The sequence below is a fragment of the Hemicordylus capensis genome, chromosome 3 (genome assembly GCF_027244095.1).
Source record: "Hemicordylus capensis ecotype Gifberg chromosome 3, rHemCap1.1.pri, whole genome shotgun sequence".
NCBI classification, from domain to species: Eukaryota; Metazoa; Chordata; class Lepidosauria; order Squamata; family Cordylidae; genus Hemicordylus; species Hemicordylus capensis.
Genome location: NC_069659.1, coordinates 186,865,367 through 186,889,265, shown reverse-complemented (window position 1 = coordinate 186,889,265; position 23,899 = coordinate 186,865,367). Strand labels below are relative to the sequence as shown.

Genomic DNA, 23,899 nt, shown 5'->3' with positions numbered 1-23,899 from the left:
CTCAATCAGCAGCTGGTCTTTTGTGCCTCTGGTGTTTGGGCAATTTCCTTTCTGTTCAACTGGAAGCTGTTTGTTAGTTAATAAGTGCTGCATCACTTCATCTGCTATTATTCCAGTTAATAATTTGAACATGGTTGGCAGGCAGGTTATCGGTCTATAATTACTTGGAACTGCACCTTTTGCTGGGTCTTTCATGATGAGGTGAGTTTTCCCAGTTGCTAGCCATTGTCCAATATCACCTCCTTGCAAAATCTGATTGAACTGTTTTGAGAGTTGTTTATGAAGGCTTGTTAGGTGTTTAAGCCAAAAGCCATGCAGTTCATTGTCGCCTGGAGCAGTCCAATTTTTAATTTTCTTTGCTCTTTCACTTATTAATTCTGGTGTTATTATTAGATCTTGCATTTGTTGGTTACATTTTTTTACCTCTTCCATCCAGCCTGCTTTTTAATTATAATCTATTGGATTGTCCCATAATTTCCCCCAGAATTGCACTGTTTCTTCTTTATTTGGTGTTTCTATGTTTCTTGCAGTTTCTCCTTCTATGCTTTGGTAGAAACGTCTCTGATTCGACTGGAATTGGAGATTCTGCCTGTGTTGTGTAGTTCTGGCTTCATATCTGCTAATCTTCTTTGACACTGCTGTTATTTGCCGCTTTATGATTAGGACGTCTCTAATTTTCCTTGAATCTAGGTGGTATTTTTGGATCAGATACTGTTTGGTGTTTTCATTCTTCAGCTTCTTGTCTTTCATATCTTTCAATTTACTAGCATCTGATCTAAGCCTGGAGATTTTATTTTCTAATCTAATCTTCCATTTAGGTGATGTACTGCTTTCTTTTTTTACAGGTCCATTGATCTTATATCCGAGCTCTTGTGTTGTTGTTGTTGCTGCTGCACTGTACATTAGTTGGTTTGTTTCTTGCAAATTATTGGTTGTTATTTCTGCAAGTGCAGCATTGACATCTTTTAATACCTGAACAAGTTGTTTTTTGGCAACTGTTTTTAGAGCTGGAAGTCGAACCCTGGTGGTTGTTTGGTTCATGTGCTCAGTTATTTTTTGCTTTAGTTCTTGTTGCTTTTCTGTTAAACGGCATTTGGGTTTTTGAGGTGAAGGCAAAGGGGAGGTTGCCTGGTTTTGATTTTGAAACAGTTCAGCAACAGTGGCATCCTCTATTTCCAACACCTCCTCCACCTGCACCTGAGCAACTGCTTCAGTTGGTGGTAATTCTTCTTCCATATCTTTGAGCCTGTGTTGCTCTTTGCAGTTCTTCCAGCTCAACTCCTTTGAATACTTTATTTCTTATTATGAATCTTCTCTGGTCTGCTAGCCTTTGTTCTGTTATTTCTGTATCTGGATGCTTCTCTTTCCAAATGTGGTACATTCTTTTTAAATAACCTCTTCTAGTTGGACTAGACTTGTAATAGCAGATCATTATTTCCTTGTTGGCATTTTTGGTATATATTTTTTTCGGTTAAGCGACGTTTCTTCCAGTAACTTTGCTGTCTTCAGCCCTGGTTGCTCAACTGAAGATCCTGAGTCCTGTTGCCCACTTGCCACCACCAGATGTCCAGGGACTATAGCACCTGGCGCAGTCCTTGTTGACCCGGGCGACTACCGATCCGGTATAGATTTATTAAAGTTACGTCTCACCATATTGTTGATGGGAGAGGCACTCTTTGTCTGGCTCCTCTGGTGAGACCTGTCCAGTATGGTTGGACCTCTGGCATAGCTCTCACCTTCCTCAGAGCACACAAGCCCCACAACCACGCCAAGGTAGTGCCTCACTGGGGGTTGTTGTTATTATTATTGTTATTATTATTATTATTACATTTATATCCCGCTCTTCCTCCAAGGAGCCCAGAGCAGTGTAATACATACTTGAGTTTCTCTTTCACAACAACCCTGTGAAGTAGGTTAGGCTGAGAGAGAAGTGACTGGCCCAGAGTCACCCAGCTAGTATCATGGTTGAATGGGGATTTGAACTCAGGTCTCCCCGGTCCTAGTCCAGCACTCTAGCCACTACACCATGCTGGCTAGATATAATATAGATATAATTGTAAGCTGCTTTGTGTTAGCAAGAGAAAGAGAGCGAGATTGCTAACAATCTTATCTGAGTTCATACAGTACACAAATTACATTTATTGATGCAAGTATGTGTCTAAGGAAAGTTTAATCTTGTTTGGGGGTGGAGCGGATAAATTGTGTGAACTGTCTCTTACATACTCAAAGAGAACATCTGGGAACAATCAAACCAGCACATCTGGGTAAACATTAATTAGACAGCAGGTACCCAAGAAAAAGTCATAAAACCTCAGTATTAGTTTTGTTGGAAATCACTTTTTGGTGTGATAATAAGCTATTTACTTTCATTTCGTATCTATAGTATAGAGGAGCATGATTTCAAAATAGACACTTTCTGACATGAATCTGTTGTATTGCACCTCAGATGGTTTTCACACATAGAAGCTTTATTTCACAGAAATGTGTTTTCAGCATGTTAAAGGAAGACCACCTACTAGGTTTGGAACATCTAATGCTAAAATCCTTGAGCATTTATATCTAATCTGACTTATCTGATATGCTTGAAAATATATAGATAATATCACATGCTCTTTCCCCAAACTGATAGTATACATATGCATGAGGCTGATGCTTGAGCCTATTTTTGATGGCTGCTTGATGACTTTGCATATCCCCAAGAGATCTTCATTTCCATAACTGTTAAAAAAGAATGGCCCTGCAGCCGCCTTATCGGCATGGTGAGATCTCTGGTTCCACATACAAGACTGAAAATCACAATCATGACATTAGATCACAACTTAATTCCATTAAAGTCACATAAGCCAAACACAGCATACTGACCATTTATTTCTTCAAGTAGGAAGGAATAGCAGTGACCCTAACCAAAACACATATTGCTGAAATGCAGCATTGCTTTCAGCTGTGATTTACACAAAACACTATTGGATTCCTTCTCTGCTTTTTTAATAACACACCCAGTATTATATTAGGACTGGCTCTGAGGATGATGCAGTTTACCAAACCTCTTGATGAGAAATCTCTAAAGGACACAGAGCTGGTTTCTTTTACTCATCTTTCATGTTTGCTTGTTTCCTTGGTGATTTGTCAGCTCTCATGAGTGTCTTGTTATTAATGCACATTCCCATAGCTAGCAAGTTGTGTTCCTATTATTTAAGGCTGCCATATGGTGGCTGTTGGTGATATGAAAACCTATCTGTCTTAGGAGTGTACAAACTTGCAGTCATACCTAGGCCAGTTAGAAAAATCCATGGGGATATGTCTGTTGATGACTCTTAGATGTGATGGCTAAACCATGCTCAGAGGCAGCTTGCTTCTCAGTACCAATGACTGGGGCGTGGGGGCAAGAGTAGGGGTGTGTATTCACCTTCATGCCTGGAGCCCTCTGGTTGACCACTGTGGGAAACGGTGTGTTAGATGGACCTGTAATCTGATTCAGCAGGTTTCTTCTTATGTTCTGATATATCTTGAACTGGATGCTGGCTTGAATGCATGCTATATATGTAAGGTTGCCATCTCATTTCTGGGTAGTGCCTGAATTTTAAGCAAGTCGTCCGGAATGCTTACAGTAGCTTTCCCGGATTCGCCCAGAACTGCAGCTTTCATTAAAAAAAAAAAAAAAAGCAGCTAAGCTCTAGCTCTTGTAGAAATGGAGTTATGGAACAAAACATGCAGTCACTATTCTACTCAACCACTGGACTTTGAGTAAGGCAAGTAAAGCACAGGAGACTGGCTGGAAGAGATTCACAATAAGTAATGCCCTGAGGTATGTTGCCTTTGTTCTTTGTCTTTGTTCTTTTTAGGAGATCTCTATAGGGCAGTTGAGTGTATAGCTTGATTTTGATGCAAATCATTGGCTACCTGTTTATTGTAAAGTTTGAGGGGGTTTTATGCATGCCTACTTGGAAGAACCATTGGTTTTAATCAGAATTTCTCCTAAGTAAGTGTGTTTAGGATTACTGCCTAACTGAAAAGTTCAGTGTATTTTTTGTCCTATTGTTGCTAGTAATATTTCAAAGTTTGTGTAGTCTGCATTTATGTTCATGGTATTTTCTGGTAGAAAATTATTTTGCTCTGGTTGATAGCCAGAGCAAATACAAGTCAACTGGATAGTGCATCATTTAATTTGCTAATTTGCATAGCATGCAAATTATGGTGCCCAGATTTGGAGAGCTTGAATATGGCAACCCGATATATATGGCCAACATTTACCTACAGTATATTCTTTGTACTCCAGAGGACAGTGAACTCAGTCTATAGGGAAGTTCTCCTGTACCAAGTCGCTGAGGTGAAGGGTCAAACATTTGATTAGGAGGGCAGTTCGCCTTCTCACAGTCTCTAGGTCCGCTGATGGTAACTGAAGTGCAGCAGTCAGAAGGCAGGACAGAAAACTAAGCTTCAGGCCTTCATATTATGCCTAGCCAATCCAGAGGCTTTTTATACAGCCTATTGTTGTTAACATTATTAATTCAACCTTTAGCCAAACATATTTGCTGTCTGCACTCATTGTATATTCTAGAAGTAGACTGTAATTACTCACATTTGCCTCTAGCTTTAGAAGTGGGTTTTCAGCTGTCTGAAAAAGATGTTTTTTAAAATAGACAGAGGGTTAAATTATAAGGTGTGCACAGGCCTAAGTGTGAAAACATCATGCCTCTTACTTGAAAAGTAATTCAGTTATTTTCATGCAAGCATTAATATTTCTTTTCGTGCATTCTGTTTTCAAGATACTTCTGACTCAAATGGCAGTAAATTATTCAGTTTGGTTTGCAAAAATCACTTTTTCAAAAATAAGTGCCATTCAAGCACAGAAGTTTTTGAAAAAGGGATATGTATTATATTTCCAAGAGACTGATATCTTGGTGTAAGGGGTGATAATTTCAAGTCAGGGCTGGCTGATAGGCATTTCCTAAGTCATGGCAAAAATGTGATAGAAAAGCAATTTGCACTTATGGCCTCTTAAGCAAAACAGGTCAACACTGGCTTGAAACCAGGTGAATGAAATTCATAGGGATGGGTGGTGTGAGATGCAGCAGGAGGGAGCAAGTAGCAGGAAGTTATATGGGCAGGAATGTGAAGCAGTAGGGAGCTAGGTTGGTCAGACTAAAGAACACATGTTCCACAGATAAGTTGGTGTTCAAAACCCCAAGACCTGCCTCCATGTTACTCAACCGGAAAGAATGTTTGTGAGCTCTAACAGTTAACAGACAAACAGGTGTGCTGAGGTAATGGAGGTATGCAATTGGGGTTGAACAAAAAGAGCAGGAAAATTATCAGCTTGAACACTCCTTCAAGATATAGTCATAAGTCTTGCTGTTTCTGAGGAGGAAAGGTGTGTAAAACATTTTGTTTTCTCACCAGCTATTTCACAACTTTGTGTTTCTGTCGAGGAAGGGCTTTGAAAAGGAGTTGGGGCTGAGCACCAGTTACCTCAACCCAAAAAAACCATCCAGAAAAAATGAATGTTGTGTGTCAAGTAAGATCCAAGTTAGAGCAGCACTCCGCTCCTTTTGCTCACTTTTGTTTCTTCACCATGCTGAGCCACAGGCTCAGGTAACTCTTGCACACCAGGGATAGACTGTGACATTTTGTTGCAGGTCCTTTCTTGTTTAGTATATATAAGTTGGAAGGCACCTTTATGTCACATTGAAACTAGGGATGTGCACAGAACTGGTTTGGCGCTCCTTTTCTGGAGTGCCAAACCAGCTCCAAGTGCCGGCATTAATAGGCAGATTACCACAGAGGCAATAGAGGCAATTGCCTACAGCAGCAAATTCTGGGAGAGCAGCAGATCTTGGGGCAGGGAAAAGTTGTTTCTTTAAAAAAACCAAAACACAATTAAAACAGCTGCTGCTGGCAGCAGCGGCAAGAGATCCGCCCCACTGCCACAGCAAGGAGGGTAGGGATTGCCAGTGGCAAGGATGAAAACCCCCCCCCCCACACACACACACACACTTCTAAACACGACCACAGCACTGGGGCAGCAGCCAGTGACCAGCAATCTCACAGAGGCGGCTGCCTGCGGTGCCAGGGAGCACTGGGGGATGAGAGGCAAGTCCCCCCCCTTTTTTTATTAAAATCCCACTGCCGTGCAGCAGCTTAAAGTGGGAATTAGGAGGAAGTGTTGTGTGTTGGGAATTCTCTCTGGTAAGAGAAACCCTTTTTCATTATAGCAGAGTGCACAGAGGCACAACACAGCAGAATTGGTTAGGCATGCGTGTATGCTGAGAGTAAAGTAACTTGGAGCCAGTTCATCGTTTCAAATCAATATAAGTAGTATTTATTAGAGAACTCCATTCTAGATAGTAAAGTGAAGAGATAGTATCTCTAATCTATCTATCTACAGTAGCTAGATGCAGATGGATTCTGCATCTCTGCACACATGGTGCAGGGAGAGAGGAGTTTGCATGTTGCAAGGGAGAAGGAAGGGAAAAAGAAGGGAAGAGGAAGTGACAAGGCAGGAAGGAAGTTAGTCCCTGAGAGTAGCAATCTACATTCCAAAGGGATAGTGTCAGAGCAGTAGAGAAGCGATGACCAATGTCTTGACCCTCTAGCCTTCTGACTCACTAGTCTGTCCTCCACTGTCATTGAGACAAGAGACAGCGTATAGTCCTTCACTTCCAACTGTTTTACCTTAAAGCAGCTTTTTCTGCTGCCTGGACAAACTGATGAACAGCAAGGGAGAGCTCCTCCCAGCTCCCCACCTCCCTCCCAAATGAGTGCACGCCGCAGCAGATGTCTTCTTCGGGGGTGGGGTGTACACTCATTTGGGAGGGAGGTGGGGAGCTGGAAGAAGCTCTCCCTTGCTGTTCATCAGTTTGTCCAGGCAGCGGAAGAAGCTGCTTTAAGGTAAAACGGCAGGGGAACTTCCTCCCATACCACTACCCTCCCTCCCAGTCCCCGCTTTAAGTGGGATTTTAATGAAAAGGGGGGACTTGCCTCTCATTCCCCAGCACTCCTTGGCCCCACAGGCAACCGCCGCTGTGCAGTTGCTGATCACTGGCTGCTGCCCCACTGTTGCTGTGGCGTTTAGAAGGGGGGGCTTCATCCTCGCCACCAGCAACCCCTACACTCCTCGCTGTGGCAGTGTGGGCAGAAAATTCTTGGCCGCCTACGGGTGGCAAAAGGGTTAATCCGCCCCTGCCGGTGTTCAAGCCAGTTCGGAGGCCAGGGGTTTACTTTAAGGGGTGGGGGGGTGGCCTTCTACCTGCCCATCCCTTCCCCGCTGCTTTCCCCCCACCGGTGTTGTCCCATAAAGCATGGGTGCAGGACTGCAGCGTTCCTCCTTTTAACCCTGTTCAGCATCAACACGCCAATTTGTGTGGCGACACCAGGGGCAGAGCCATCATTGGGCGAACGGGTTCAAAGAACCTGGGCCACCGCCCCCAGGTGCTGCGCTTTGCGGCCCCAGACACTCCCCCCGCGTCTGATGTCAGACATGGGGGGCAGGGCCTGGGGGCTGCGGCGATGGCCGAATATGGGCCTCCACCAGCCTCCCTCCACTCCTGGGCAACACTGAACAGGGCTACAAGGAGGGACACTGCAGTCCCACACTCATGCTTTTTGGGAGAGCCCTGGGGCGGGGAAGGGGTGGGGCAAGTAGAAGGCACCCTCCCTGTTCCTTAAAGTAACCTACCCACCCTCTTGGGAGTGCATGGAACTGGTTCCGTACACATCCCTAATTGAGACTGGTCTCAAAGTTACAGTCCAGATGGAGAAGAAAGAAAAGTGTAGTCTGATTTAAAACCTAGTATTTGGTTTTCTGAAGGGCACTGTGGAACTCCTAGGCCTTCCTTCCTTCCTTCCTTCCTTGGAGGGTGGGGTGCAACTACAACTTGCAATTTCCTACCAATTCTGCACTTTTATCCCTTTCCTATGTCCTAGGACAGACAAAAGGAAGTACTTCTTCACACACAGCACTTAATTAATCTATAGAATGCACTGCCACAAGACATGGTGATGGCCACTAACATAGACGGCTTTAAAACGAGATTAGACAAATTCATGGAGGACAAGTCTGTTAGTGTCTTCTAGTCTTGATGGCTATAGGCTACCTCCAACTTCAGAAGCAGGTATGCCTCTGAATACCAGTTGCAGAAGAACAACAGTGGAAGAGGAATATGCTTTCAACTCCTGTTTGTGGGCTTGCCAGAGGCATGTGTGTGGCCACTGTTGGAAAAAGGATGCTGGTCTAGATAGTCCTTTGGTCTGATCCAGCAGGGCTCTTGGGTTGAAGAAGCATGCTTGAAAATGGCAGCACTGTGTTGGTGTGAGCAAGGTAGGCAAGAGATGGGAAGTGGCTCATTTTGGTACACCCCAAAGCCCCAGGTTCCCACTGGCCCACCATGCTGTCACTAGATTAGATTTGTGCATTGCATGGGAAAATATCAAATACAGATATAAGTGTTTTGAGAGGAAAATATTCTATGGCTATGTGCTGAAGGCAATATCTCATACAATGCTGCTGCTTCATTTACTCTTTGGAATTTCCATATCCTTGGGAGCATTTTGTGCTGGCTAGTTAGCATTCTTGGCCATGCTAACACTATTATATTCATTGCAGAGGCCGGAGTAATTCACCTGGCTTCTGTAATGCTTTCTATATTTAATGTTTGAGAAGCAGCAAAGAATGGTTTTAAGATGGTAATTTTCTATGTGCACTTGTGAGATCTGAGCAGGGAGGGTAATGGTTATTGGAGGAGACTGAGCACAAGCAAAGCAGAATGGGTGTTTAGAAACCAACTCAACTGACTATCTGTAGAGATAATTTTAGAAATGCTATTTTAGTCATCATGAATTTCGCTAGGACTGGGTGGCAGTGGGGTTGGAGTGGTCTATTTATCTTAAGAGCCATCATACATCCATTGGTCATTCCCTGAAGTGTTCATTCAATTTGCATTTACATGGGCAACATTAAGGTCCAGGGGTTACAGTTCTGGCCCAGATTTATCTTGTTCCCCCTTCTTCCTCCATTACTGTTAGTGAGGAACACTGAACATAAATACAGCAGAACTAACAGCCCAATCCCATGCACATATTTCAAGGTTTCATTGAACTCCATGGAATTTCCTTCTGAGTAAATATGCATAAGATTGAGCAAGTTTTGTAATTTAATACTTGCATGTGTCCTGGTTATTTGTTAAGTGTACATTAAAAACAAGAACTCTGAGATGCTTGACATTTTCATTATTAAAGCAGAAGTTATTTTTGCTTTGCCCTGCATATAAAACATAAGCTTAATAGACTTACAGATGTCCCCCTCCAACAGCTTCCCTAAACTTAAATGGAAACTTATGCATCTTCCCCTGTAATGAGATGCCTGATCGCTAGAATGCATGTGGAGTTCAGGTTTATCTTGCAGATGTGGTGTTCGAGTTATTTTATTTTACTTTATTCATATATTTATAAATGAATAGTGTATTTATAAAATTACTCAATGTGGCCTTTAAAACAACACAGTCAGCGATACAAAACAAGGAGGTTGTTCACACAACCCAATTGGCTGGGGCTGGGGAGGCTGGGTGGAAGGCATGAGCCTTCTCCCCACATGATCCAAACCTCCAGGGGGCTCTGCCACTCGCGCACCCAGATTAGCAGTGCAGCGGTGATCAGCACGGCGAGCAGGAGGTAGGGGGGGATGCAGCCAGTCTGCCAGATATCCCACAATGCACCATGCGAGCAGTGTGGTGCACTATGATATCTTCTGGATGCCGGGATGCTCCTTCCCCCTGCCTCTATGGTAAGTATGGCTGCCGGCAGCCCAGGAGGATCTGCCAGCAGTCCATGTGCCCACATAACCAGACAGTGAGGTAGGAGGCATGCGTGCATCCTTCTACCTCACTTTTAGCCTAGGTTTCAAACCTGGACTACCTGGGGGTGGAGGACCATATGGGAGTGGTCCCAGCGCTTCTCATAACCTGCTCTACCCAGGCTAGCACTGCCGTATCTGGGTGGGGCTGGTTGTGAGAACAAGCTTAAGTAGCAAGAAAAGGGTACGCTTTCCTGCCCTTCTCTATTATCCTGTGAAACATCCAAAGCCACCCTGAGTGAATAGGCAAAAAGGTTGCACTCTTGTTGAGAGTCCCAGTTGGTCTGTTTGGCTCTCTTTTGCCAAACAGTTCTCATTGTCATCAGGCAGCAGCAGGGGGTGAGGCAAAGCAACAAGGCTCCTCCAGAACAGACTGCCTTCTGAGAATTTCTATTCTTTTCTTGTTTAAAAAGATTGTGAGCTTTTCGGAACAGGATTATTAAGAGTGCTGTGAGCCTATCAGAAAAAGCAAGATATAGATCTAATAAATAAATTAAATAGTTTGTGCAGGATCTAAGGTGATACAAAAATGTCTTCTTTAGCATCCTAAAGTAGACATCCTTGTCAGGGGTCGGTTAGGGGTCTCACTAGAAGTTCCAGAAAGCCCCACAGCCACCTCCACATCGGGTCTCTTGCCTTGCCTTGCGCTCTCCACAATGGGTGGCTACACTTCCACAACATGTTATGTAGCATCACTGCACATGTTACAGATCGTTAGCTGCCAGAAAGAGGAGCAAGAAAACAATGACATCCTGTGACATGCTGAGTATAAGCTACCCATCTTGAGCAAAGTGGGGAAAGAGACGTGGAGGTTTTCCAGATAGGAAGGTCTGTTGTGGGGTGCAGTGTAGTGAAGAGTGATGAATGATGACAGGAGTCACCATGGGACATCCACACCTACAGCTTCTCTTGCTGCATTTCTTCCTCTTTGTTCCCTCTACACAGGAGTCTTTTCTCAAGGAAACATGGCAGTTGCCACCCCCGACTTTCCTTTTTCCTGCCCATCACTACCCATCCTCTTTCAGATTTCCTGCCTATTGTCCCACCAATTGCTCCTGCATTTCCACCCCACTGCCACATACCTGGATGGCACCTGTTGTTCCAGTACTGCAGAGCACAGTACATCAGTACATATGCATAGCGCTCTTGCACACTTCTAGCCCTACATCTGCAACTTCTTCAGCTGTGGGCTAACATTTGAGAATCCATTTCAGAGCACAGCACTCTGAAAATATTAGAGAATCCACCATGTTGATTCCTTGAACGTACACAACCCCTTGCATTAGAAATTGTGTGCTGCGCATTTCCTTCCATGTGTTCCCATTGTTTCCCCTGGGCATGGATGGGGAAAGCTGAGCAGAGGTGCGGTGAGACACGCCTTCTTCTTAGGTACACTTTGAAGTGAAAGTGGAAAAGAGGGCTTAAAATGGCCACCAGGGAGAGATCAGAAATGGTAGTCATAGAATTCCTGCCGTGCCACCACCCTAATGCTGTAGAGAAAGCAGTAATGCTGCAGATCCTAGAACAGCATGTAGAACGGTACAGCCCCCCAGTACATGCGGGCCCTTTCCAATGTCCCAGATCATACCCAAAGGTAAAACTAATTGAGTGGCAGCACTTGGGGAAGGCACTGCTGGTGGGAGCTTGTCCTCCAGCTGCCGACAAGCTCCCTGCACCCCTGACCAGAAGGCATCCCAGTGGAAAACCATGGAAGGGGGACAGAAAGATGTTGCTAGCATCACTAATACTATTGGTGTAACCCAAGCAGACCATGTGTGTGTGTCTGCTTTTAAAAACCGATAGTAATGAGGAGAGGTCCTTCTGTTCTTGAGAAAGGAGATGCTTGCTATGTGTTGCAAGATTCGAGATGCTTGCTATGTGTTGCACTACTACTTGTGAGGTTTTAGCTTATCTATTTAACAGAGCTACTTAAGGCAAACAGGATTCCAACAACTTATGGAGGCAAATTACAGTCTAGAATAAAGTCCATACAATCAGGAACTGGAGAGATTGGTGGTTCTTTAGTCATACCTAGTATGACTAAGGAGTTTTCCAGACAGGGAGGTTTATCGTGGGAGGAGGTGTGATAACTTCCCTGAGCTATTTTTGGAAGGGCGGTATAGAAATCAAATCAAATAAATGCAAACTGAAATCACTCTGAGCTGTCCACTTGGAGTGCCTTTCTTTCCTCTTCCCCCACCTCCGCTTTGTTCCATCCACACAGTCAGCAGAAAGTTAGTCATGACTAATTTTCTTTGGGTACTACCCAGTCATTCTAATGTATGATGCAAGTGATTTGGAGCACACTTGCTGCATTCCAAGGTGTTTCTTTTCAGGAGAGAGAATGTGTGTCAGAAGCACTTCCTCCACACTTAGAATGTATGTCTGTCTTCAGCCTATGCTTCAGTTCTGCCCTGGAGTGAGCAAAATCAAGCCCTTTTTAAAAGCACTGGAACTTCCCACATAAAGGCAGTCTTTGGTCATCCAGCTTGTGTCTTTGAACCGTTCTGATCAGCACTTTTCTCTGCTGATGCATTGATTTGCAGGGCTTTGGTCTCACTGATCTAATCATCAGACTCTGCAATCGTAGCTCAGGGAGAAAAGCCGTCTTTTGCCTTCTTGGCAACTCAGCGCAAATGCATTTCAGATTATGGCTTTGTGCAAAATGAGATGGCTGTGGGCCAGTGACTAATTATATTAAAGGGCTGTGTTCGTAAATTATTTATGGGCTCAAGTGTTTACCCCAGTATTATTAAAACCAGAGTGTCTCCTTCTACAAATAAGACTTTGGTTCAGATGGATGTGACAGCTCCTCTGTGGATGGTATACTAAGCCAGGAGTTTGTGTTTTAATGTGTGGTTAAGCTATTTGTTACATTAAGAGAAATACATTTCCTTGCTGAGCGGCAGCAAATACAGACAGATATAATTTATGTCTTGTTCAACTCAGACATAACAGTCAAAGCAATAAAAACAGAAAATGGAATGAGCTTGAAAAATGTTGCTTGCACGAGATTTTGCAGTTCTGGATATTTATTCAGAGGCACTCAGACATCAGTAATCGGAAACATCCTTTTCTCTCATGCAGCAACTGTTGAAAATCCAAGAAGAATTAAACAACAAGAAGTCGGAACTGGAACAAGCAAAAGAAGAGCACACCCATACACAGGCCATGTTGAAAATTCTTCAGGAACAGGTGAGCTTGACCCATAAAAACAGTTTTACTGCATGGTATTTAAATTGAAATATTTGTTATTTAAAACATGGCCGTGTGACATTTGAAATATGCATGTGAAGAATGGTTCACGATTGGAACGTTCCGACCGCAAACTGGGCCGTTTTGAGTGTTCCAAGCTTGAAACAGAATGGCTTTCAAATCAAGGGCCTGTTCTGAGCTTGGAACAGAATGACCCCATTCCAAATGCAAACATTTGAAATGTTCTGAGCGTTCATTTTGGACTCCAAAACGGTGCTCTTCTGGCCTCTGCACATGCGTGGCAGCCATTTTCATGGTCAGCACCACCACACAAATGGCTGCCATGCGTATGCAGAGGCCAGAAGAGTGCCACTTTTGAATCCAAAATGGCACTTGGAATGTTCCAACTCAGACATCTTGATTGGTTTTTTCAGCACAACGTTCTGGGGATTTTGCATTCCATTCCGAGCTCAGAATGCAATGCAAAATTTGGACAGGCAATTTTGAAATTCACCCTAATTTGAAAGTGCAGCACTGATTTCATTCATCAGTTGGCAGCCACCTGGGATCAGTATTTTCCTGATTATTTGCATATGCAAATTATTATACAGCACAGTTTAAGAAGACAGTATCGAAGTATAATGGAACCTAACCTGTCTGGCATTTCAAGATCTTTCAGCTCATTTTTTGTAGAACAATTTCCTCCACACAGATACCAGTAATGTCTGAATGTTTTTCTATCTCAGGACAAATAGATTTGGGGAAAGTTAAATATACCAGAAAAGCAAACGTATTTCAAATAAAACAGCTATTTCTTTGAAGACTAGCAGTGGAGAAAATGAGTTTAGCATCCCCTGTCTTATTCATGCAGACGCACGCATGCAAAAAAGTGAATCATGATGACAGTAAAAGATCCCCAGTGTTTCTGTGCACTTATCCAACAGTGGCAGGAAGCAAACCTTTTATACACTTGATAGATCTGTTGGGTTTCGTTTTCTTTGATACCATATAATGCTAAAGGGCATTTCCTTGCAAGCAAGGCGAGGCAGGTAGATTTGCAATAAGAGAACCTTCCCATGATTGATTCCAGAAAATGGACACAGCTACTTGCCATGGGGACATGATATATCTATAGTGGCAATAAAGAAGTCCATATTTTGTTGAGTTGACTGTGCCATTGTCCATATTCCCTTTCTCTTCCAATCACAATGGAATTCTCTTCCAATAACAAATTAAACATGCCTGGAGTAGCCACATTTATTTATTCATATGTCTGTCTAATTTCGATCCAAAGCAGTGTGAGTTTAATTTTTACATCAAAACGTACTTGCGGATGAGGGTACCTCCCCCTCCCGCACCTTAATTTCTCACCTTTCATTGCTTCTGGCAGTTTCCCCCCAGCCTGTCACACTGCCAATATCAGAGCTAGACTAGAAGACAAGTGTGGGGGGTGTTGATGTGTGGGGAGATAGAGTAGGAGAAGGTTCAGCTACCCTCACCCATGCACATTGACTTCATCCCTGCTTTAGGCATGAATGGGGCAAATGTGGCTGTCCTCATCATTTACAGTCTGGTCCATGGTGACTCAAGCCAAATATAGGAACCCCTTCTTTAATGCTGAGAAGATCCCATTGTTTATAAGTGGTGCAACTGATTGTGAAGAGTTGTCTTGCCTGGGACTGAAATGTAGGTGCATCTTTGCCGATTTGGCTACAGAACTCATGCATTTGTAAGGTTCAGAGGTATTTATTTATTGTACATATTTTTATACCGCCCAAAACTTACATCTCTGTGCAGTTTACAAGGTAGTGAGTTCAGATCTTTCCTCACAATCTAATTTGCCCATTAGGATTGTGCAGTGGTTACCAACATCTTGCACAGGGTCCAAACACCTGCCCACCACAAGCACTTCACTTGCATGGAAGGAATCACTGTTTCCAAGCATACAACCTGATCATTCAAGTCATTAGCAGAAGGCAACGTAACCCCTGTGATGCATACCATTAAAAACATGGTGACTTAATGGTCATTTCCCAGATGTCCACATATTATGTTACGAGAACATGCAATATTGATTGCAGTAGACAAGGAGTAATGTGAGTGAAAATAGGCATATATTCTACAGAAGTGGATTGCACACACATTCTCTGAAGCATTTGTTTTCAAGGCTGCGAATGTGTATTCAAACCACTTTCACCATATTAAAATGTCTGACTCCCCCTTTTTCCTCTATCTTTACCCTCTAATGGCAGGAGGAGAGACGCATGGGGGCCATATACAGCCACAGGAATATGACTAGGGTCCATCAGGGGCAGCACAGCCATTTTCTGCCCTGCACTGCTTACAGTTTACAATCATTGGTGCCTCTCCATAGTAAGCAGTCAGGAGGTGGTGTAAATAGGTTCACAGGAACCAAGAGGTGCAAGGGGTAACTGGAGAATTTTATTGAGTCCATGAACAAGCTGTTTCATTACTACATAGTGGACTATCATCATTGAGATTAATCCTAGCTATATAAAGCAGCGGCTGTGCATGTTTACTTGGGAGTAAGCTCCACCATATATATTGAGATTGATTCCAGGTGTGCAAAAATTTATGTGTTGTTTTTCTATATGGAATGAATAGGTTTTCCAAGTGACTTATAACCATAAAATCAATAAAATATCAGATATAAAACCCAGAAAAAACAAAATAATCAACATAGCAAGTGGAATTCAGACTGATAGCTGATCGTCAATTTGACCAACGCTCCTGACAGACACTCTTCACAGCCAGCTAATTTTAATCTGCTAGTGTCATTTGGTTGAGTGTTGAAATGTTGTTAATTATAGTGAAGATTGGAAGCTTGAGGAAGGGAGAACAGCCCATAAACATTCTTGTTCTGGCCTGTTAATCTGAGAACAATGGAAGTTGCTCATCGCAGGCTAATTTTTTTGCAGCCCTAAGTGGATCAATACAAATCTTGCCTGTTACAAGCACGCCTTGTCAGTTGCCATGTCATTCCAAGCTCTTATTCGTGAACAACATAACAAGAGCTTCCCAAGGTAGTTCATATCTCCAGAGCGTCATCAAGAGATGACAGCTTCTTTAAGGCTGCAGCCAAGGCCAACAAATCTCCATCCTGCGAAGAATGTAATTGCCTCACAACGAAGCCGTGGTCTCAGGGAAGCGATAATTGGCCAGCTGAGCAATTGACTGCACAGACTTTATATCATGGTGGCCAGAGTCATTTTAACTGAAGCTGATAAAGCTTTGTGATTTTGAAGTCTAATTGAAGTTAATTCATTCTTGATTATCAAGAGATTAAGCAACTGCCTAAACTGAGCAAGGGACTATGTTTGGTTGCTTGCCTTAATCAAGCAACAGAGGATTTTCATGTGTACACTCTAGCTAAGCTTAGTGGACTCTGGTAAAGAAGCCTTTTCTAATGTTAGAGGGATTTGATGGTGAGCATTTTGAGTTCCAAACCCTCTAATATTTCACAGAGGGTTATGGGGACACTCCTGAATGTACCATAAAAGTTCCCCATTTTTTGGAACTCGAGCATACTTAATAAAAGGTTTAATCTCATGGGGCAGTTGTACAATACAGCCCCCAGCGCCTGTGATCATGAAAGGGACACTCTAAGAATGCACCTGCTGGGACATCGTCCTCATGTGTCCCTTTATTTCATGTGGGGGCTGTTCATTTGAATTAACCCCTATACATGTGCTCTGAATACTTGGGTCTTTTAAACATGCATTGTCAATTGATGTTTTAAAAATGCTCTTAGAGAAAATGTTGGATTCAGCATAAAAATTATACACATAATTCACGGTTTTCTTTAAAAATGAATATACTACTACTACAAATATTTAGACTGAAGAAATAACATTAAAGTGAAGAGTAATACTCTGAATTCCTTTCTTTAGAAACACTTGCTCCAGTTATGTGGGACCCTTGGGCAGAAAGCCTTGAATGGGCCCTCCTTGCTAAGTAGGGTCCCCTCTTCCTTGCCACTGCCCATTCATTTGCCCATCCCACAGACATAATCTGCAGCAGTGCCTGGAGGAAGAAAGCCAGGCAGTCCAAGGCTACTGCTCCTTCTCTGTGCTTCTGTCACTGCTTGCTTGTTCAGAAAGGGCAGCTGAAAGGCAAGCGATAGCAAGGAGGAAGAACAGCAGGAAGTCTGGGGCTAATAGGATCAGTGGCAGGCCCTCTGCTGTGGTATGTATGGGCCTTGACATTTCACCATAATGGCAGGTGGCCTCTCAATACCCCTGCCCACAGCATGTTTGTTTGTTTATCAAATTTGTACACCACCCCAAACTTTCATCTCTGGGTGGTTAACAATATCATACAACAAGTTAAAATATACATAAAACTTAAAAGTTCTCCTTTGGAGGAGAGGTCTATCAACGGCTACTAGTCAGAGGGCTGTGGGCCACCTTGGGCCTCAAAGGCAGGATGCCTCTGAGTACCAGTTGCAGGGGAGTAACAGCAGGAGAGAGGGCATGCCCTCAACTCCTGCCTGTGGCTTCCAGCAGCATCTGGTGGGCCACTGTGCGAAACAGGATGCTGGACTAGATGGGCCTTGGGCCTGATCCAGCAGGGCTGTTCTTATGTTCTTATGTTCTTAAAAGCAATTTAAAGAATTTAAGAAATCAAAACAGATTAAAACCTAAAAATTTAAAAAGCTGAAAAAGCTTGGGTGAAGAGGTGGGTTTTCAAATGCTTTCTAAAAATTGCCAGAGATGGGGATGACCGTATTTCAGTAGGAAGTGCATTCCACAATCTTGGGGCACCAACCAAGAAGGCCTGTCCCCGTGTGGCCACCAGCTGAGCTGGTGGCAACTGTAGACGGACCTCTCCAGATGACCTCAATGGGTAGTGGGTCTCGTAATGAAGAAGACTTTCTCTTAAATACCCAGGGCCCAAGCCATTTAGGGCTTTATTGGTTATAACCAGCACTTTGTATTTCGCCCAGAAACATATTGGCAGCCAGTGTAGCTCTATCAGCAAAGGATATGGTCTCTCAGTTATAACCCACAGACCAACCTGGCCACTACATTCTGTACCAACTGGAGTTTCTGGACTACGTACAAAGGCAGCCCCACATAGAGGACATTGCAGAAGTCAAGTCTGGGGGTTACCAGCATATGTACCACTGTTTTGAGGTTGTTCATCTCAAGAAATAGACACAGCTGGCGTACCAGCCAAAGCTGATCAAAAGCCCCTCTGGTCACTGCCTCAACCTGAGATACCAGGGAGAGGTGTGGATCCAGAAGTACTCCCAGACTCTGTAACTGTTGCTTTTGGAGAAGTGTGACCCCATCTAGGACAGGTAGATCAAAATTGTTTCTGGAGTTCTGACCCCACACAATAAGTACCTGCGTCTTATCTGGATTCAGTCTCTGTTTATTCTCCCTCATACAGCCCATTACTGCTTCCAGGAAAGCATTTAGGGAGGTGGTGCCATTTCCTGATGATGTTGACATGGAGAAGTAGATCTTGGTGTCATCAGCATACTGATAACACCCCGCAGCAAATTCCCTGATTATCTTTCCCAGCGGTATAGGAATCAAATTTAATAATAATAATAATAATAATAATAATAATAATAATAATAATAGCAGAATAGAAGAAAAAGAAATAGAAAAAATCACCAAATACAAAGATCTACAAATTGAAATGGAAAGGCTGTGGCAGAAAAAGACCAAAATAATCCCAGTGGTAATTGGCGCCCTGGGTGCAGTTCCAAAAGACCTTGAAGAGCACCACAACACCATAGGGGCCACAAAAATCACCATCAGCCAATTACAAAAAGCAGCTTTACTGGGAACAGCCTATATTCTGCAAGGATATCTATAACAACTGACAATAAAATTCTGGCATCCGAGGTCCTTGGGAAGGACTCGATGTCTGGATAAAACAAACCAGTCAATAACACCTGTCTGACTGTGTAAACAAGAAATAATAATCCAATAGATTATAATAAAAAAGCAGGCTGGATGAAAGAGGTCAAAAAATGTAACCAACAAATGCAAGATCTAATAATAACACCAGAATTAATAAGTGAAAGAGCAAAGAAAATTAAAAATTGGACTGCTCCAGGCGACGATGAACTGCATGGCTTTTGGTTTAAACACCTAACAAGCCTTCATAAACAACTATCAAAACAGTTCAATAACATTTTTGCAAGGAGGTGATATTGAACAATAGCTAACAACTGGGAAAACTCATCTCATCATGAAAGACCCAGCAAAAGGTGCAGTTCCAAGTAATTATAGACTGATAACCTGTCTGCCAAACGTGTTCAAATTATTAACTGGAATAATAGCAGATGAAGTGATGCAGCACTTATTAACTAACAAACAGCTTCCAGTTGAACAGAAAGGAAATTGCCCAAACACCAGAGGCACAAAAGACCAGCTGCTGATTGACAAAATGATTTTAGAAAACTGCAAGAGAAGAAAAACCAATCTAAGTGTTGCATGGATTGACTACAAGAAAGCCTTCGATTCATTGCCTCACACATGGATACTAAAATGTTTAGAAACAACTGGTGTCAGCAAAAACATTCAGATATTTATTTAAAAAGCAATGAGCATGTGGAGTACACAGTTAACAATCAATGGTGAGACACTTGGACAGGTTAGCATTAGAAGAGGTATTTTCCAAGGGAACTCACTATCCCCTCTGTTGTTTGTAATCGCCATGACCCCACTTTCACAAATACTCAACAAAACAGGCCTCGGATACCAAACATCTAAAACATCAAGTCAAATCAACCATCTGCTGTACATGGACGATCTGAAGTTGTATGGAAAGTCCCAGTCAGAAATTGAATCACTGCTAAACACTGTCTGTATATTCAGTAGCGATATAGCAATGGAGTTTGGACTAGACAGGTGTGCTGCATTAATAATGAACAGAGGGAAAATAACAAAAACAGAAGGAATAGAACTGCCCAATGGAAGCAAGATCAAGAACTTGGGAGAGAACGAACCTTACAAATACTTGGACATTCTCCAGGCTGATAACATTGCAAACACTGAAGTGAAAAGAAAAATTGGAAGTGAATACATCAGGAGAGTTAGAAAAATCCTCAAGTCCAAACTCAATGGCGGGAACACCATACAAGCCATAAACACCTGGGCTATACCTGTTATCAGATACACTGCAGGAATAATAGACTGGACCCAGGCAGAGCTAGAGATCCTAGATCGTAAGACCAGGAAAATCATGACCATCAATCATGCTCTGCACCCCCGCAGTGATGTCGATAGGCTCTACCTCCCTCGCAGCTCAGGTGGAAGAGGAATGCTGCAAGTCCATCAAACAGCAGAGGAGGAGAAAAGAGTCCTTGAAGAATATATCAAGGACAGTGAAGAAGATGCACTTCAAATGGTCAATAATGCGAAACTATTCAACACCAATGAAACAAAGCAGGCCTACAAGAAAGAACGTCAAGAACCGAGCAGAAAAATGAAAAAATAAACCACTGCATGGTCAATATTTGCACAATATAAGTGGAAAATCAGACATCAGCAAGACCTGGCAATGGCTTAAGAATGGCAACTTGAAGAAAGAAACAGAGGGTTTAATACTGGCTGCACAAGAACAGGCACTAAGAACAAATGCAATAAGAGCAAAAGTCGAAAAATCAACCACAAACAGCAAGTGCCGCCTTTGTAAAGAAGCAGATGAAACAGTGGACCACATAATCAGCTGTTGTAAAAAGATCTCACAGACTGACTACAAACAAAGGCATGACAAGCTAGCACGGATGATACACTGGGACAGCAGCAAAAAATACAAGCTACCTGTAGCCAAAAATTGGTGGGACCATAAAATTTAAAAAATTGAAGAAAATGAAGATGTAAAAATATTGTGGGACTTCCGACTACAAACAGACAAACATCTGCCACACAATACACCAGATATAACTGTAGTTGAGAAGAAAGAAAAACAAGTGAAAATAATCGACATAGCAATACCAGGGGATAGCAGAATAGAAGAAAAAGAAATAGAAAAAAATCACCAAATACAAAGATCTACAAATTGAAATTGAAAGGCTGTGGCAGAAAAAGACCAAAATAATCCCAGTGGTAATTGGCGCCCTGGGTGCAGTTCCAAAAGACCTTGAAGAGCACCTCAACACCATAGGGGATACAGAAATCACTATCAGCCAGTTACAAAAAGCAGCTTTACTGGGAACAGCCTATATTCTGCGAGGATATCTATAACAACTGACATTAAAATTCTGGCATCCCAGGTCCTTGGGAAGGACTCGATGTCTGGATAAAACAAACCAGGCAATAACACCTGTCTGACTGTGTAAACAAGAAATAATAATAATAATAATAATAATAATAATAATAAGAAGAAGAAGAAGAAGAAGAAGAAGAAGAAGAAGAAGAAGAAGAAGAAGAAGAAGAAGCAACAACGTTGACAATAAAATTCTGGCATCCCAAGTCCTTGGGAAGGACTCGATGTCTGGATAAAACAAACCAGTCAATAACACCTGTCTGACTGTGTAAACAAACACCTGTCTGACTGTGTAAACAATATTATTACTTCTTGTTTACACAGTCAGACAGGTGTTATTGACTGGTTTGTTTTATCCAGACATCGAATCCTTCCCAAGGAGCTAGTATGGCTGAATTTTATAGTCAATGTTGTTGCTGTTGTTATAGATATTGTCGCAGAATATAAGCTGCTCCCAGTAAAGCTGCTTTTTGTAATTGGCTGATGGTGATTTCTGTGACCCCTATGGTGTTGAGGTGCTCTTCAAGGTCTTTGGGAACTGCACCCAGGGTGCCAATTACCACTGGGATTATTTTGGTCTTTTTCTGCCACAGCCTTTCAATTTCAATTTGTAGATCTTTGTATTTGGTGATTTTTTTCTATTTCTTTTTCTTCTATTCTGCTATCCCCTGGTATTGCTATGTCGATTATTTTCACTTGTTTTTCTTTCTTCTCAACTACAGTTATATCTGGTGTATTGTGTGGCAGATGTTTGTCTGCTTGTAGTCGGAAGTCCCATAATATGTTTACATCTTCATTCTCTTCAACTTTTTCTATTTTATGGTTCCACCAATGTTTGGCTACAGGTAGCTTGTATTTTTTGCTGCTGTCCCAGTGTATCATCCCTGCTAGCTTGTCATGCCTTTGTTTGTAGTCAGTCTGTGAGATCTTTTTACAACATCTGATTAGGTGGTCCACGGTTTCATCTGCTTCTTTACAAAGGCGGCACTTGCTGTTTGTTGTTGTTGTTGCTGCTGCTGTTATTATATTTGCACAATATAAGTGGAAAATTAAACATCACCAAGACCTAGCAATGGCTTAAGAATGGCAACTTGAAGAAAGAAACAGAGGGTTTAATACTGGCTGCACAAGAACAGGCACTAAGAACAAATGCAATTAGAGCAAAAGTCGAAAAATCAACAACAAACGGCAAGTGCCGCCTTTGTAAAGAAGCAGAAATCACCATCAGCCAATTCTGGTCACCACATCTTAAAAAGGACATTGTTGAACTGGAGAAGGTACAGAAGAGGGCAACCAAGATGATCAGGGGCCTAGAGCACCTTTCTTACGAGGCAAGGCTACAACACCTGGGGCTTTTTAGTTTAGAAAAAAGATGACTGCGGGGAGACATAATAGAGGTCTATAAAATCATGCATGGCGTGGAGAAAGTGGAGAGAGAGAGATTCTTTTCGCTCTCACACAACACTAGAACCAGGGGTCACTCCATGAAATTGATTACCAGGAGGTCTAGGACCAACAAACGGAAGTACTTTTTCACACAACGCGTGATCCACTTGTGGAACTCTCTGCCACAGGATCTGGTGACGGCCAACAACCCGGATGGCTTTAAGAGGAGTTTGGATGACTTCATGGAGGAGAGGTCTATCAATGGCTACTAGTCAGAGGGCTGTGGGCCACTCCAGCCTCAAGGGTGTGCCTCTGAGTACCAGTTGCAGGGGAGTAATGGCAGGAGAGAGGGCACGCCCTCAACTCCTGCCTGTGGCTTCCAGCGGCATCTGGTGGGCCACTGTGCGAAACAGGATGCTGGAATAGATGGGCCTTGAGCCTGATCCAGCAGGGCTGTTCTTATGTTCTTATGTACAAAAAGCAGCTTTACTGGGAACAGCCTATATTCTGCGACGATATCTATAATAATTACAGCAACAACATTGATAATAAAATCCAGCCATCCCAGGTCCTTGGGAAGGACTCGATGTCTGGATAAAACAGACCCGTCAATAACACCTGTCTGACTGTGTAAACAACAATAATAATAAATATATGTTAAAGAGCTTTGGAGACAGTATGGAGTCCTGATATTCCAGACATTAGCTCAGATTTCGAAGAGCAACAGTTTCCAATCCACACCATCTGGAATCTGTCTGAGAGGTATGAGCGGAACCACTGTAAAACAGTGCCTCCCACCCCGCAACACTCTCAGATATTAAAGAAGGAAACTATGGTCGATAGTATAAGGACCAACAGAGTCACACTTCCTCTGTCAATTCCCAATTGCCACCCAGCAGTTGTCCAGGGAGTTCACCCACAATCTTTCTTTGGTGTTAAATTCAATTCCATCTGAATTCAACACCAAATCATTAATTGTATCTAAATTAAATTGGAAACATTTGACATTGTGACTGCTGCTCTGGAAAGCAGTCTGTTCTTAATGTTTATAGGAAGAATATACCGGAAGCCCCCAACTTAAGAACTTGTTGTGTTCCAAAAGTTCATTTGTAAGTAGGATGTTCATAACTCGGAATGTATATACTGTAGTTCCCAAGAGAAACAATGTGTTTGTATGGGTTGGCATCCGTATGTTGGGGAATTCGACCATGTAATATGTTA

The 23,899-nt window shown here is 42.7% G+C and overlaps 1 protein-coding gene across 15 annotated transcripts in view; it reads left to right on the top strand.

The window, feature by feature from the left end:
* The window catches only part of ENOX1 (ecto-NOX disulfide-thiol exchanger 1), a 577,422-nt gene that overhangs the window by 496,103 nt on the left and 57,420 nt on the right, over nucleotides 1-23,899 (top strand). For all 15 annotated transcript variants that reach the window (XM_053307424.1, XM_053307429.1, XM_053307433.1 and 12 more), the window contains one exon: nucleotides 12,935-13,042. In XM_053307424.1, the coding sequence (XP_053163399.1) occupies nucleotides 12,935-13,042 (108 nt within the window). The remainder of the gene's footprint in view (nucleotides 1-12,934; nucleotides 13,043-23,899) is intronic.